Source organism: Sturnus vulgaris, chromosome 5 (assembly GCF_052056855.1).
Source record: "Sturnus vulgaris isolate bStuVul1 chromosome 5, bStuVul1.hap1, whole genome shotgun sequence".
Lineage (NCBI taxonomy): Eukaryota > Metazoa > Chordata > Aves > Passeriformes > Sturnidae > Sturnus > Sturnus vulgaris.
The window spans coordinates 41,940,967-41,957,761 of NC_142247.1; the positions used below are offsets into that span (position 1 = coordinate 41,940,967).

Sequence of the window (16,795 nt, forward strand, 5' to 3'; positions counted from 1 at the left end):
TCTAAGAACCCATTGCTCTCTTGCCATTACAGCAAGTTGTTTTCAGTACAGTGTGGACAGCCCTCAGTTCATGTTTGTCAGTAAGCCTTTATAGCAGTAAGAATATATCTCATCTCTTTATGCTCTGAGGCATTTCTGTTCATTTCTTGTAAATGAACAAATAAACCATCTAACTCTCTTCTCTTAATACTCTTAATCTGAGGGACTTTTCTTTCTGGCTCTCTAAAGAGCTGAAACACTAGGCGATTTCTGTGGGTGGCCAGGAAAATGCTAGATGGACAACTATTTTAGATTGAATTGCAATATAGTAAATAGCCAAGGTTAGGGTATTGGGGTTTCCCAGCCACTGCCATAAATGAAAACAGATTTGCAGCAATAGGTTTTGCTATATTAAAGGTTGTAGACAATTTAACTTTGTCACCTTTTTTTTATGCTTTGATAATAAGATGAAAATGTCCTATGAAGTAAACTGAAAAAAAGCACAGTTGGTGAGAGGTCCCATTTTTCTTACCTCTTTATCTTATGTTAAGTACTGCCAGACTATTAAAGAGTTGATGAGTTGATTTTTTTTTTTACTATATACGTGTCCATTTCTAGTCCTTATGCTGATCTGGTAAATCTGTAGACAGTCACTAGACATGGCATATCTGCTTTCTCTATGTGCAGCATAATGGACAGTGTCATGATCAAATTGTTTCCTGCTCTCAGTGGGTTTTAAATTATGAAAATTCTCAAATGTCGTTAGTTCTTTCATATACTTTCCCCAGTAGTAATGATTAACAAACATGTAAATACCACTGCAAAATCACTGTGCAAAATGACTTGTGATCCAATCATCCTTTTTGCCACTCTTCAGATTTTTCTGTTCTGTCTCCATGGGGTTACTTGAATGCATTTCTGAAGTGCATTAAACAGTAAGACTGACATCTGTGTGCTTCTCTATTCCACTTTTTTTCTCCAATGGGAAAATTTGTTTTTGTTACTTAAAATCTATGTTTGCTTGTTAATTACTGATGACATGTTTCAAGAAGTTTCCTAATGTGTAAAGCACATGCCAGCTTCTTAGGAATCTTCTTATATGATGTTCAAAGTGATTCTTGGGTCAGAAAAAGGGGGGGAAAAAGCCCTTTTTAAAGACCAGGGTAGCTCTCTAAGGCCTTTGGAAGAGATTTTATAAGTCACAATTTAAACTTTAAGCTATCAGGACTGAGCTAGTGAATTTGTGCCTTCTTCCCAGATCATCATATACCTGACCATAAATGCCAAGGTTTTAAATTTGACTGGAATCTAGATAATACGAGATGGACATAAAGTAGGCCAGGAGGGCTAGGGGCTAGAGATGCACTAATTACTTGTAGCAAGGTGTATTACATTGCTGTAGCTCTGATTAAAGACGATATAATAAAGCAGTAATTGAAGCCATATTACTATTTTCATTCAACTGGAATGAAGTCGTTCTTCCTGCCACCAGATGCTTCACTTAAATAACACTTATATTAAAAATGGAGATCTTGTATTGGGAAAAAACTCCAAGGCAAACATGAGGTGCTTATGTTCATTCATGTAAAACTTGTATCTGTAACTCAAGATATAAAAAATTTTCAAATATCCATTTATTTTTTAAGAGAGTGGGTATGTCACACAGCAGCCTCTCCTTGTATGTTTTCATGTCAGTTAGGACTACTCAACCTTCCATTCCATTTGTTTTGCTAGCTTTTTCTCAATGACAAAGAAAATACGCTTGGGACTGTTTCAGTTCCATTTGGATGACCATACTGACAGCCCAGCACATGGTGGATAAGGACCCCTTTTAGAAAGCTAGTGAGTCCTGGCAGAGAGCCACCAAACACAATACAGTCTAGATTTAGAGTAGATTTTATCTGCCAAGATTGTTAATTATCTCCTGCAGGGGTGGTTTGTCCGGCCAGTAGTCATGTCTAAACATAGAGCAGTATTTGAAGTTTGCATGGTCTAATGAGCTAGTATGTAGGTACTCTGGAAACTAGTAATTTTCTCAAAGATTTCCTCACTCAAATGTTCCTGTTATTACAAATATTTAAAAATAATACCAAGGTATACATAATGATTAAGTGAAAATGCCTGTTACAAACATTAGAGATTATGCTTCTGTTTTTCCTAACATTACATGAAGGATATAATAACCCTACACAAAGTAATTAAGAATTCTCTCACTGACTTTGGTACGAACAGAATCTACTAGTAGAAAGTATGAGAAATGCTTTTAGTGGCAGATGATCTAGGATGATAAACCGCTGCAGCCCTAGCATGGATCCGGTAATTTTCCTGGTGAACTCAAAAGAGAGATGCTGGGCAACATTCTTTTCATGCCCATTTCCACTTTAATATTTACTTTAGATGAGTGCATTGAGTCATGGTGAAATAGTATCAGCTCAAACATCAGCACTGTGCTGATTTGTGCAATTGTTTATCTTGTTTTCCATTACTATAAGGATGGCGGTTCCTCTCTTGACAAGGTACAGTTAGTACTAACTAATTCCAGAGGAAGCAAATGCAGCTCTGGCCAAGACATTGTTTGCACTTGATGCTGAAGACAAAGTCCCAAGTCACTTCCTTTCTTAATTACAGTTGCAGAGTCTCTGGGCCTTGCTGAGAGCTTTTACTTTGTACCCTAGGAGTATCAATATTTCAAAGTTTTGTTCATTTATCTTCTATTATCTTTGACATTTTGTCTAGCCTTTCTGAGCTCCCAGATTCCTGCCTGTTTCTCCATGGTATGTGTGGCTATGATGTAACAGATCATAGAATCATAGAATACTTTGGATTGGCCCTTAAGGTCATCTAGTCCAACCTCTTGCAATGAGCAGAGACATCTTCAACTACATCGGGTTGCTCAGAGCCCCGTCCAACCTGACCTTGAATGTTACCAGGAGTGAGGCATCTAGTGCCTCTCTGGATAACCTTTTCCAGTGTTTTACTGCCCTCACTGTAGAAAATATCTTCCTTATATCTAGTCTGAATCTGCTCTCTTTTAGTTTAAAACCATTATTGCTTTTCCTTTCACTACAGGCCTAAAAAGACTGTTCTCATCTTTCTTATAAACACCCTTTCAGTATTGAAAAACTGCAAGGAGAAGTCTTCTCCACAAATCCAACTCTCTCAGCCTTTTCCCATAAGAAAGGTATTCTATCCCTCTGATTATTTTTATGGCCCTCCTATGGACTCTCTTCAACAGCTCCATGTCTCTCTTGTGCAGAGGACTCCAGAGACAGATGCAGTGCTTCAGGTGGAATCTCACCAGAGCTGAGTGGAGGGGTAAAATCACCTCCATCAATCTGCTGGCCACACTTTTTTTTTATGTAGCCCAAAGTACAGTTTGTTTTCTGGGCTGTAAGCAGACATTGGTGGCTCATTATCACTTTTTTTTTAATCTACTAGTACCCTCATGTTCTTCTCAGCAGGACTCAATCCAGTAATTCCCCAGCCTTTATTGATTCCAGAGATTGCCCCAACCCAGGTGCAGGACTTTTCACTTGACCTTATTGGACCTCATGAGTTTCACATGGACTCACTTCTTAAGCTTGTTCAGGTCCCTGTGGATGGCATCTGATCCCTCAGGCAAGTCAACTGCACCATTAGCGTATTGTCTGCAAACTTGTTGAGGGTGCACTCGATCTCATTGTCTAGGTCACTGAGTCAGAAGTAAGGAGTATGGATCCTAATACAGACCCTTGAGGGACACCACTCATCACTGATCTCCATCCTGGCATTGAGACGTTATACAACCAATTCCTTAGCCACTAAGTATCAGGTTCCTTCCAGGGCCTCCTTGTATACTTCTTATTGCAGGAGAACAGTTCAGTTGGACAGGTTTTTTTCATCTGAGTCATGTAGAAGGGGCATCCAGTTTCTACCCATGTATTGCTATATAAACATAGTAGCAAGAAAACATGAGAAGTTTTATCCCAAAAGGGTTCCATGAGGCCAGTTAGGGATTATAGTACTAATTGTTTGTGGAAAGCATTTCTGAGAAGTGGCAGATCATTTCTGAGATGTTAGAGAATAAAACTCTAACAGATCCTTACCATGCAGTGCTTACTATTTAAATAGACAGAAATGTGGAAGAAGGGTAGGAGAAAGAATTGCAGTGAAACCCGAAGTAGTTGCATTTTTCCTCCTAGCACTTAAGACTGCTTTGTTAATGCTCAGCTCCTTGCACTTAATTCCCCGCAAAATGAGGCCCTCACAGGCACACAGATGCCTCAGATGTATGCTATGTCTCAGCATAAGCTGAAGGACTCCAGTACTTCACTTTAGTTCCAAAAGATCCTACAGTGCACTCAGTGCTCTTAGAAATGGAAGAAAATTCAATGAAAAAACAAAGGATATTTTGACTGCACTGTATGTTCTTACTTGTTCTCTCGGGGAATTATTCAGAGTGTGTGTCCTTTTTCAATAGATTTCCAGCTGCTAAATAAATTATTACATTTATAATTGAAATTTTGTTTGCATAACTATGCTTTTTCACAGTGCATTAGTGTGAGATAAAAATAACAGGCATTTACCACAGGCTGTTCTTTGAACATTGAAAAAAGCCTATTTGCATAATAGAAACTGCATATCCCTATAAAGGACAAGAAAATACCTTAAAGACCTTAAAGAAAGGTCACAAAACCTGGTCTTCTCATCACTTCTTCAAAACTAAAAATCAGATAACAAAACCTCAACTCTCCAGACATAGCAATGTATATATCATTCACTTACTAATTTTCTTCAGACTATGATTAGCTTTCTCATATTTAGCATTGATATGCAATCATTTTCAAGCATAGATTACTTGTATTCCTCTATTCCATCCACTGCTTGGACCAGCCATGCTTTCAGCAGGACACCTGAAAGGGTCTGCTTTGGCAGCATCAGATTTGCTCTTCATTTATATTAGTGCAGTGTCTGGTTTGCCACAGCCTCTATTGAGACAGCCAATGAAGCAGCCAGTGCCTCCTAACATTCACTGCCCTGGCTGCATTTCTATTCCCCCAATTCGGTCAGTTGTACATGGCAGTGCATGATCAGAATTCTTTTTATTTTAATAGATAACATACACCAATTTCAGGTATTTGAGATTTGAAAATAAAGTAATTTAATTGTTTGAGTTATAATACTATGCTTGAATTTAAAAGAATACTTCTGCCAAAATGCAAAAAGTACTTCTCTCAAGATGCAATTTTTTTATGTCATGCTACACCTACTTTTGTTTTAACAGAAACAGGGACCAAGATGCAGTGAATTAATGTAACAATACAGTAAAGCCTTCAGATTTTTTTTTTTACAGAGCCAATGCATTCTTGTACTGTAGTTGCACACAGTAGAGTTGTTCATTGCACTTTAGAGGAGAATCATGAGGCACAGTATGTTGGAAACAGGACCTTTTCTGTCTTGTGTTTCTTCATGAGGTTAAGAAATTTCCCCTCATTATTTTTAATCAAATGTTTCTTTAGTATTGAATAAACCTCCGTCCTGAACAGCTCGAACCTCCTCTACCTGTCTTCACAGTAGAGGTGTTCCAGCCCTCTGATCATCTTCCTGGCCTTTCTCTGGACTCTCTGCAGCACGTCCATGTCCTTTTCATGTTGGGCACCCCAGAGTAAGACACGATAGTCCAGGTGATGTCTCATGACAGTGGAGTAAAGGAGGGGAATCCCCTCCCTTGCCCTGCTGCCCATGCTACTTTTTATGTAGCCTAGAACACATTTGGCCTTCTGGGCTGCGAATGCACGTAGCCAGGTCATGCTTAGCTTCTTGTCCACCAACATTTGTGTTTCTTTCCAGGGCACCTCTCAATGAATTCTCTGCCTGGCCTGTACCATTGTCTGGGATTACCCTGATCCAGGTGCAGGACCTTGCACTTGTTGAACTTCATGAGGTTTGCACAGACCCACCTCTTCAGTCTGATAAAGTCCCTCTTGGATGTCATCAGGTCAACCACAACACACAGATTGGTGTCCTTGGCAAACTTGCTGAAGTGCATTCAATCCCATGTCACCAAAAAGATGTTAAACACCACCTGTCCCACTACTGACCCCTGAGGGGTCTCTCATCCCTGGTCTCCTCTTGGACATGGAACCATTGACCAGAGCTCTTTGAGTGCTACCATCCAGCAAAATCCTTATTCACCAGTTTATGCATCAAGGCTTCAGAAATATTAGAGCACTTTTTTTTCTGAAAGACCTTATGTTGCCACTTATTCTTTTTCTGACCTTTTGTCCTCCAGCTTAGTTCTATTTCTCTGAAGTCTTCCTTTACCACTGCAACTAACTTGGACAGTGTGGTTAAATAGAATCTGTGTAAGGCTGAACTCAGATTCCTCTTTTCCTTAATTTGTGTTTTCTCCAAGTCTGAACATGGAACTATCGAGTAGCTGCAAGCTGATCATTCCTTTCTTTTTCTAGTGAAGTCACATGTAGTTGTTATATTTGCTGATGGCCAGCAGATGTACTTAAAAAGTATTTAATGAGTGACATAAATTAACTTCATACAGTTCTCCTTTAGTGATTTCATCTAGACTAGGTGTATATTACCTGTCTGATATTCAGTGTGGATTATCTGAAGCAGAATCATGCTTATTTGGAGTAAACTTGGTCTGGATAAGCAGAAGTAAGTACTTAATTCAAGTGTAAGGTTTGTCATTGGACTTTCATCTGCAAAATTGTCAGTACAGCTTCTGCTTCAATGTTATTAAGCCCTGTATCATGGGACTCTAGGATGTGGAGGGAGCAGAGACCATCTCTGAAGAAAAGGCAAACTCCCAAGAGAGGCCCCCATGGAAAACGATACCTTAGATAAGAAATTGTTTACTTAGAGTAACTAATAAATACCAAGAAGCATCTCACTCCTCTGTAGACCCCTGTGTTATTTTTCTGTAATTCTAGTGGTCCATTTTTCCCTTAGATAATTGATTCCTTTTTCCTAAAGTCTTTTGTAGATTGGTTAGTTATAGAATTCCTTAGTTTATTGGTTCAAATACAAAACCCTTAAAACCTATAAAAGTCCCCTTAGAACCCCACCCATTGGATTTGCTGGACAGGACCCCCTTTGTAAAAGAAATAAAGGTTCTATGGAATCTCCTCGACAGCATCTCTCAGTCTCTTTCTCTGCTGGCTCAGAGGTACATGCAAGCTTGATTTCACAAAAGAGCTGAGAGCCTAACTCTGGGCACGGCTTGCACTTGTACCTTGTAGCTGAGAGCTGCCTGGGACTCGAGGGGAAGCTGTCCCTAGTGGGATAACTGACTCTGGCTCGAGAAGGCAGTTTTGGGGTCTAACAAAGACCCCCGAACTGGCTACATTAGGACTGAAGTTCTGCTTTTGCAATAAGTAAAAGGTCATGTAAAGTTCTGGCTCTCCTACTGCTTTTTCGTTCCAAGTTCCACTGGCATGGTAAAGGTAGGCATGTGTAAATTCTGCTCAAAATATTATTTTTGTGATTTAACATATCAACGGCAATGAAACCATCCCTAACTTCCACTTAGTAATCTAAAACCTGGTTGACAAAGATAAAAAAGTACATATTAATCACCCGTATCCCAAGATTCCACTAACATTTTTTGCTAGGGCATCACTTATATTTCTTAAAATCTGTATCCAAATGCTTTTTTCACTTTTTTTTTTTTTTTTGCCTTAGCATGTGTGCACACATGTGCATGCATATGTGGTTGTTTTTCTCCCCTTCACTCATTATAACATTAACTTTCTTCTATTTCTGTGAATTTTCCTTAGCATTTCAGCAGTTAGGAAGCAAACTTAATTATTAACATTGCTGTCTATCATGTCTTTCATTTGTTTTTCTAATAACTCGTCAACCTGCCATTTAAAAATAAATGTTTCATTTTAGTTTGTGCAGTTTACTATCCTTTCATATTACTGATTTAATGGAAAGTGTTTCATGTTATGTCATGTGAAAACGCTGTTTCTGTTTATGTTTTCTAAATATGCAGTAGAAACATTTCTGCTATTCCACATTCTTTTACGCAATTCTATTTTTTCACATCTAGTTGTAAAGCAGTATTAGTATTTGAAATATCATTGTCTGTGATTAACTTAACATTCTTCATTTCCACAGAATGTATCTATTTGCCTTTTCTTTCTTCCAAGTTCTAGAACTATTTAGTTCTTCAGTTATACACTGTTTCCAGGGTTTTTTTGTTTTTTTTTTTCTGCCTCATTTGTTTCATGTTTTATTTTGCTGCTTTCTCTTCTTTTAGAAGATGGTAAGAAATGAGTTGGGGATGCAGATAAGGAGTAAGTCTGAAGTGGTACAGCTGAGACAGGTCATAATAATCATGAGTTTGAAATTCCAAAGTGGGGAGTCTTTTGTTCCGAGGACGTTTTTACAGCTGTATTAGATCTGGCCCTGAATTATGTTGACTATCTTCATAGCAGTGAAATTGTGCTGTGTTTTGTGTTTGTGACTAAAACAGTGTTGAAAACATGCCAATGTTTGGGCTATTGCTCAGCAATGCTTGTGTAGGATCAGGGCTGTCTCTCCCATTCTGCCCACATTCCCATACCAGCAAGTAGGCGTGAATTTGGGAGAGGACAGAGCTGAGACAGCTGACCCCATATAATGTATAACATCAGGCCCACGAATAAAACTGGATAGAGGAAAAGAGTGAGATAGGGAGTGTATTCAAAGCTGTTTATCAGAGACTGCTGGTTTGCTTGTGGGTTTTGGTGAGTGATTGCCTTAGTATACATTTTTTTAATCCTTACTTATTGCATTTTATAATTCTCACTTTTTTTTTCTTTACTTATTAAACTATCTTTATGTTGACCTACTGGTTTTCCTTCTTTTTTTTCCTATTCTCTCCCCTGTCCTGCTAGGGAAGGAGGCAGGGGAAAGTGAGCTAGCAGCTATGTGGGTCCTTTCCTGCTGGATGTGGTCAACCCACAACAGCAGGATGGAAGAAAAATACATTAAGAGCACAATCTGAGTAATGGGGTTTTGAGGTTTGAGGGAATGTAGTACTTTTAATGAGAAGCAAGCCAGGGAAGAGGCATTTGTCCATCCACAGATGATGAAAGAAGAAGGAGGACAGGATGAGAAAACTGTGGCTGTTTAATAGGAGTAAAGACGAAGACAGAATCCTTGTGATGTCCAGGGAGGGACAAGAGGCAATGAGGACAAACTGAAATATGAGAAGTTTCATATAACTTATGACAAAAAGAGAACATTCCAGTTACAGACTAATGTGCTGAAGGCTAATTCCTCATATCTGAGTGTAAAATGACACTACAAAAATTGGTACTGTAAATATCAATTAATAGTATCAATAGACGGTTAGTTCAATACTCACAGCTCTGCTGGAAACTGGGTGTAAAACAATTGCCTTTACACAAGTGCTACTTTGTAGTAGGAGTGCTGATAGATTAGTTTCTTTCACAGGTATCAAAACTAAGATTTAAGATGACTCATTGTCCTGATTCAGGCTGCTTTTTAAGTTCAATTTGCTGGTTTCACTTCTGGCTTTTTCATTTGCTGACAGTTTTGTAGGTAAGAGTTTGTTTGTATTCTGTTGCAGGCAGTCCCTGGCATTCAGTGAGCAGGCCTGATTAGTCTTGTCTACTGAGATTATTTGTTAATTGTTGCTATTCATGTAATCAAGGAAATCTTGATTGCTTGCTTAAAAATAAGAAATAGGAACCATCCATCTTTTTTTTTTACATATGAGTGAAACACTACACTTTAAAAAAATATATTAGCTTCCTCTTAAGACAGCAAATGCAACATGAAATTTGGGAGAGATATATGGAGCACTTAAGCTTTTGGTTACTGTAATAGAAAAGTCGAAAAGTAGATGATTTTCATTTGATTAACTTAGTGACTTCAAAAACTTGCTCACTGATTTACTGTCTGAAAAAAAATGTTCATGGATGCTTTGTAGTGTAGCATGGGTTTCAATCTGAGCTGAAGAGAATATTTTTTGGTGTGTAGGTGCATGAAGAGTGTGATCTCTGTAGTGCACGATACCTCCCTCTGTGGATTCTCATTAGCCGAACATAAGGAGACAGTTCTGCAAGAGTGGCAGTACACACAGAACTGTTGCATGATCAGGCAGTGCTTTAGTGCTTTTCACCGTTTTTCTGTACTCTCACATTGCACATGATGATTTTTCATCTGTGAATATTTGAATTTTCTTTTTACTGTAAAGATAGCTTGGGGTGTGTTAGTGTGAAATACTGAATACTGCATTTTTTCCTACATACAATTGAGGGTCTCAGACTATCCCACTGAGAAAGAAAGTGATAATTATGTTAGACATCTTCAATAACAGTTACATTTCTTTATAAAAGTACATAAAACTATATTGCCAGAAGTACAGAAGGGGTTCACAAGTCTGCTGCTGCTGCTTGTTCTTGTGCTGCTCTTCTGCAACATGACTCTTCTAAAGACCCTTCCACATTCCTCAGTGGATCTCAGCCACATTCCTGTCTACCTTGGCCTGAAGCAGCCAGATGTCTGCCGCCAAATGTCAGATACCTGCTCCAATGGAGTTAACCTGACTTTTCCCAACAATATATTGAGGCTGTGTCTAGCAACTTCAAGTTGGTTTTATTTGTCTTCAGCAATGACCAGAACTAGTACATACTGCATTAAAACCCAGTCATAATGCAATGCTAAAAGCATCCTGTAAACGTTTTCCTGGGATGTCAGCAATACCAGCACACTGACACTAGGGACTACATCCCACATTAAAAGGCTTTGGTTGACAATTCGGCTGAAGTGCAATGTCAACAACGCTGGCATGCTGCACAGAGTCATTTTGCCCTACACAGTGACACTACAGACTGTGTGCACCCCGGAGTCTCAGCACAGCCCCTTCCCAAGTAAGTAAATAAATTGGATGTAAACCTCCTTCCCCTCCCAAATATGAGGAGCTCATATTTTCATAGCTCGTTCTGAGCGTTCTGGCTGTTATTGCCGGCCCTGTGCTTTTGATTTGGGATAATAAATAACCAGATTTGACCGCCTGTTTCCCGTGTTTGTAAATTTGCATAATACTGGAGTCGGACCGATGGGAATTAAGTGCTGCTCGGGTTTCGTTCACCTCGCCGGCTGGATAAAAGCCCCCGTGGCTCCCCGGCCACCCTTTTCCAGGATGAATAAAGGCACCCGCGGCACACCGCGCACGTTTCGGGTCCTTGCCGCCAGGCTCCGGGGGAGGGGCGGGCACGGACGGGCACAGGCGCCGGGGGCGTCGGGACCCTGTCGCAGCGGCGCCGCCCGCTGCCGCCGCGGCTGCGGCACTGCCGGTGCCGCTCGCCCGCGCCCGGGAGCGGAGCGGAGCGGAGGAGCGCAGCCGCCGCCGCCGCCGCCGCCGCCGCCGCCGCCGCCGCAGCCGCTCCCTCCCCGCGGCGGCCGGGGGGCGGGACACCGCGGCAGCCAGCGCCGCTGTCAGCGCCCGAGGGGCTGAGGGGCCCTGCCGGCCGCGGGCAGCCGCGGGGGGCAGCGGAGCGGAGCGGGGCCGCTCGCCGCCGAGAGCCGCACCGGGGCGGGCGGCGAGCCGAGCCGCAGCAGCAGCAGCGGCACCGCGCCCGCAGCGCCGGATCCCCCGTGGCGGTGAGTGAGTGAGTGAGTGAGTGCGGCGGGCAGAGGGCGGCCCGGGGCGGCGGCGCTGCGGGGGCCCGTGGCCCTGAGCCCGGCGGGGAGGAGCGGCCGCAGCCGCCGCGCCGGGTGAGGCAGCCGCGAGTGCCCGGGTCTGCCGGGGGCAAGGCGAAATGGGTCCATTTAACAGGTTGCGCCGGGCGTGTGGTCCGCGGCGCTCTTGGTGCCCGCGTTTTTGGCGTTGAGGTAGGTAGGAGCAGGATTTTTGTTAGCAATTTGTCACTGCTGCTATTGCTAATATTGGCTTCTGGTGCTATAAAACCCTTCCTAGGAAGCCGCGTCTTCAGCTGGGTGTTTGATCACTCTCGAGTATCCGGCAGCTGTCGAAAATACCAGGACATGTAGTTGTTTATCTCCAGCCCCATTCGGGCTTAAACATGGTTCATACACATAAGGAAATACTGAAACTTTTCTTAATGGTAACAGAACGAAAGCAGAACAAGAAATAGCTTTAGGCATCATTATGGCTCTAAAGGCAGTTTAATCTCCCCAGAGTGGTATTTTCTTAGACAACGACCCTTACTTTAAATCACATTTTTTCCTAAAGTTTTTCAAGGACCGCCACTTTCTTGTGCCAACTTTTTAACTCCGTAATGTGGTATTTTTTTCTTTTTCGTATGTCATTTATGGGTAATGGGACATTATTCCTTTCTGTTATTTACTGAATGCATTGTCTGAATCTGTCAAGAGGTTCTTTTATCCTTTTCATTTAATAGGTACAGGATTCCTTGCACTTTTATTAATATAAACTGGGTTATGGAATTAAATAATTTTGGGACTAACTAAAGGGAGACCTTGAAATTCGTGCCATTTCTAAGTTTGCAAGCCCTAAGTTTGAAGTCCAGGAAGGGATGAGTAATTGATCGGGGGTTTAGGTATTTTGTGGGGTGGTTTTTGTTTGTTTGGTTTGTTTTTTTGCTGCAGGGCATATGACATTTGCAAAAATTTGTATCCTTCAAGGATCATGCTGTAATAAACAAGCAGTATTACTAGACACATTTTTTTTCTTCCTACACACTGTGTCACTTAAATAATTTTGGTGTTCTACAACACAAAGGCCTTGTATCTTTGTGCAAACAAAGTGGTTCAAGAGGATGAAACAACTAATTGGTTGTGAATAAAATAAAAAGAAATCAAATGGTGAACAAATAAAATGTTGACCATACTTGGTTGCACTTTTCTATAGCAGTACTTAATAAGTAAACAGGTTTCAAAATACAATTTTTGTATTCATACAGAACAGTCTGTTTTCAGGGTGTCTTATTTTGAAAATATGCTTACCTATAGGTGTACTCCCTGAAGTCAATGAAAATATTTATACAGGCTTATCTGACTTGCAAGAATTAATTCTAGGAACTTTTCCAACATGTTATTCTTTCATGTGAGCATAAGTTTCTGATGTTTCTGGGTCATATGCTTTTAAGCTTCTGATAGAAGACCTTTGAACTCCTGGGCTGTTCCATCCTTCTCCTACATGGAGAAAGATTCCATTTAGGCTTAGCATGAGCATTTGTGAAATATGTGCTGTATTTTTTGCGTGGATGGCAAGGCAGTCTGGGTTTTAGGTAGCCTGGTATGTTCTTATAATCATTATTTTCATGCCCCGTTGTGGAGGAGGCGTAAAAGCAATAGTATATTTGAGTCTGAAAATCCTGTGCCAAAATGTATATATGTTTGTTTTATGTTTTTACATTGGAATAGGGAGAAATGTCAGTTTTTCTTTACCTGGCTCTAACAATGTCTTTTGATTGAAACTTTCATTTCTAGTCAAGTCTAAAGTGTTAAAAATTACTGATGACAAGGTTGCAATGATTTGATTTTTGTAATGTGCAAGTCTCTCCTAAGCTCTGAGAATTTGGGGTATATATAACATTGTGCATTTGTATCTTTACATACAGGCAAAACCCAGTTCATCGGTATCTGAGAATGGATAAAGACTTCCGCTACTACTTCCAGCACCCGTGGTCTCGCTTAGTTGTGGCTTACTTAGTGATCTTCTTTAACTTCTTAATATTTGCTGAGGACCCAGTATCTCACAGCCAGACAGAAGCCAATGTTATTGTTGTTGGTAATTGTTTCTCCTTTGTAACAAATAAATACCCTGAAGGAGGAGGCTGGAGATTCCTGAAGGTGTTTCTGTGGCTCCTTGCCATTCTCACAGGACTGATAGCTGGGAAATTCCTCTTCCATCAGCGCTTGTTTGGTAAGTTAAAAGATGCATCTGCTGACTTCCTGGTAATGGCTTTTTGACTTTTCATTTTAACTTTCTACATGTGGCAATTTTGTAAACTTTGCTTTTAATTGCTTCTACTGTTCAGAGCTGTATAGAACTCAGTACATCAAAGCTTACACCGTCATGGAAACTAATGCTATAGCTTAATTCTCAATGATTTCAGTCAAAAAAGGATAAAAATATTGAAAGCTGACATGTTTAAATATGTGGGAGGTCAGTAATTTTCAATTTTTCCATATTACAAATGTCTTTCTTTGCACCTTCAGACCAGTGTTTATGTCTTATTATGTAACTTCCTCAGCAATTTGAAGCAAAGGAATTCTTTCTTGGGGTGGCACTCTTCATGTTTTGTCAAGAGACACTTAAGTGGAAGCAGAGGTGCTTGTAAGTATTAGCAGAGCTGTGCTGAAGAACTCCCATGTGAAAATGGGAATTCTAGAGAGGTAGGACCTGTCTCTGCTTTAGTACAAGAGCAAATCAGTAAAATGGAAAGGCGAGAAATGGGGAAAAATATGACAGTAAATGTTTCCATACACAAGATATTACTTAACTGAGGAACATACTGGTCATGGACTAACTGAAAGGAATGAAATGGCTCTGGAATAAATTCTGAGACTGAGAACTTAGATGTAAATATATAGAGATACAAAAATATTCATTTTGTCTTAACTTACACGTAGATAATGCTGTATCTGAAGGCTCAAGGCTGTCTCTGTGCTCTAGAGATAACTGGAAATCTTTAGTAGAAAAGATTTCTTTGTTCCTGCCAGTTGCACTACTCTTTGAAACATCTGATTCTGAGTGTGTTGCTGCTGGTCTAGATGGACAGCTGCCATATTCTTACATTGGTAGCACTGCAGGATGGATAGTTATTGGAACACCTGGAAGCACATGAGCAATAGGCCATTTCCTTAGACTGTATCATTCTATTAAGATCAAGAGAGAGTCACTATTGTTTCAATAAATCAAATGTAAAGCTGTTGTGTTGAGGAATGAACAAGCAAAGCCACATTAAGAGACTTCTTTCAATACAGACTTCTGTTGAAGCACTTTTTCTGAAAAATAATTAAGCATCATGAAGACTATTCAGCTATTTTACCATAGTGTAATGGTAAATGTAAAACGTTCCCATAAAGAAGACATTTTACCTGGAACAAGGGCTATCACAAGAATGTTTTCAATTCTGCCTTCGCCAACTGAGAAATTATTTTGTTAAACTGAAGACATTTAAGGAAAAGTGATGAAACTGATGATAAATTTAGAAAATTAGCCCAATAGTGAGAGGATTGAGAGGATAAAGGGAAGGTTAGAGAGTGACTTGCTCAAATTTGAAGGGCAGAACTTTCAGTTCAGCATATGCAATGCAAAGTCCAATGCTTGGAAGTGGCAAATAGCCAGCTTTTTTTTTTTTTTATCTGAAGGACTATACAGTCAGTATAGGACCTCATCAAGACATGCATTTTTCTTTTGGAGAATACATTTTTCTGACTAGAGAGTAATTATCTTCTATCTAGGTGGGTTATTATGATAACACCCTGTGGATTTGTAAGTGAATATTATATGTATGTAAACATAAATTTTAAAGTGGCTTGATTCACTCTTACTGCCAGAGAAGGTCTGTCCAGGTCTGTCTTCTAGTGGCTGCTGCTTTGTGCCTTTGTGCAGTTGCTCAGTGAAACAGGATAGGCAACTTACCCATATTAGCAGTACCCATCTTTTATTTCTGTAAGGATCACGTGTCTGACCATACTGGCGTTTGAGGCAGCACTAAGATGGGGTCAGCATTGACAGGTAACTAACGGGCAAGAAATTCCTAACCCTGAAGGCTGTGCTAGTTTATGGATATTGTGGCTGTGGTCTGGGCAAGCAACACGGGCGTAGGTACAATCTGATTTGAGGCTAGCTGCTGCACATTGAGTTTCATGGCAATTTGAGTCAATGTAGATCTGTCACAACCCTACCCTCCTAATGCCAGCCACATGAGTGTGGTGCCTCCCTTGATGAGCCATGCTGCTGTTGATGTGAAAATGCAGCAAGCCAGCTCAGGCAGCCAGTCTCATGGAATATCAGTTGCTTCTGCTGTCGTCTACAGCAGCTCCTTGAACTGATTGATCACTTGGGTGCCAGTGCTGATGAAATGGCCAAGGACTGTGCAGCCAAGATAGCTGGGGGCTGTGGCAGCCGTGCCTTGTGTTGGCTCCAGTGCTGTGCACTGCACCCACACAGTGTGTCAGTAGAAATGTGCTGTTGCTTGTGATACGCTGCGAGCAGATGGCAGGCAGTGTGACTGTACTGATGACTGATGTGGCTGTGTAGCTGGTGTGGATAGAGATTACTTCGATGAGAATGTGAGTTTACAGCTTCAGTTGTCTCTGTGTCTCCAGAAGATTTGTACAGCCCATGCTGGAATATTTTCTGCCTGTTATTTGCTACTACTTTAATGACTTCATTGCCTAGAAATCACTTCTTTTATTGAGATCCTCATCGAATACATCCTCTGGATCTTCTGGCATCAAGCAGTTGGCGAATTCATCCCTTTATTGTTTTTAATTTCCCTAGTCTATTTTTCTAAGTTTCTTTATTTTTCTAAGTTCTAAGCTTGCATTTTTTTTTAATTTAGCGGTTTTTTTTAAATGTATAATTGCTTAGGAGAACTCCAGTTTTAAATCCTTGTTTATTTATTTTGGTTTTTTTTCTCTGCTAAACTCTGTAGAGGAAATTGTGACTGGTTGTTTCTTGTGGCCTATGTATAACTTCCTGCAGTCAGGAAACCAAATAGCACCAATCTCCCCTGTCAGGTCTTGGCTCACTGTGTAGGCTGCAAATTGAAAATGAAAAGGATTAGTCTGCACATCTCACTTTAAATGAAGAGGAAAGGAAAGGATTTTCTCTATGCCCTTTGTGCTTTTTTGTTCCTTGTCT

At 40.6% G+C, this 16,795-nt stretch overlaps 1 protein-coding gene across 3 annotated transcripts in view; it reads left to right on the top strand.

Annotated features, from left to right (window-relative positions):
• Positions 1 to 16,795, top strand: part of TMEM117 (transmembrane protein 117) — a 192,278-nt gene that overhangs the window by 3,175 nt on the left and 172,308 nt on the right. The window contains exons 1-2 of one of the 3 annotated variants that reach the window (XM_088165565.1): positions 10,731 to 10,862; positions 13,539 to 13,843. In XM_088165565.1, the coding sequence (XP_088021691.1) occupies positions 13,567 to 13,843 (277 nt within the window). In that variant the 5' untranslated portion in view covers positions 10,731 to 10,862; positions 13,539 to 13,566. Of the gene's footprint in view, positions 1 to 10,730; positions 10,863 to 11,497; positions 11,596 to 13,538; positions 13,844 to 16,795 lie in introns of those variants that run through there. The other 2 variants (XM_014871126.2, XM_088165566.1) reach the window with 2 other exon arrangements.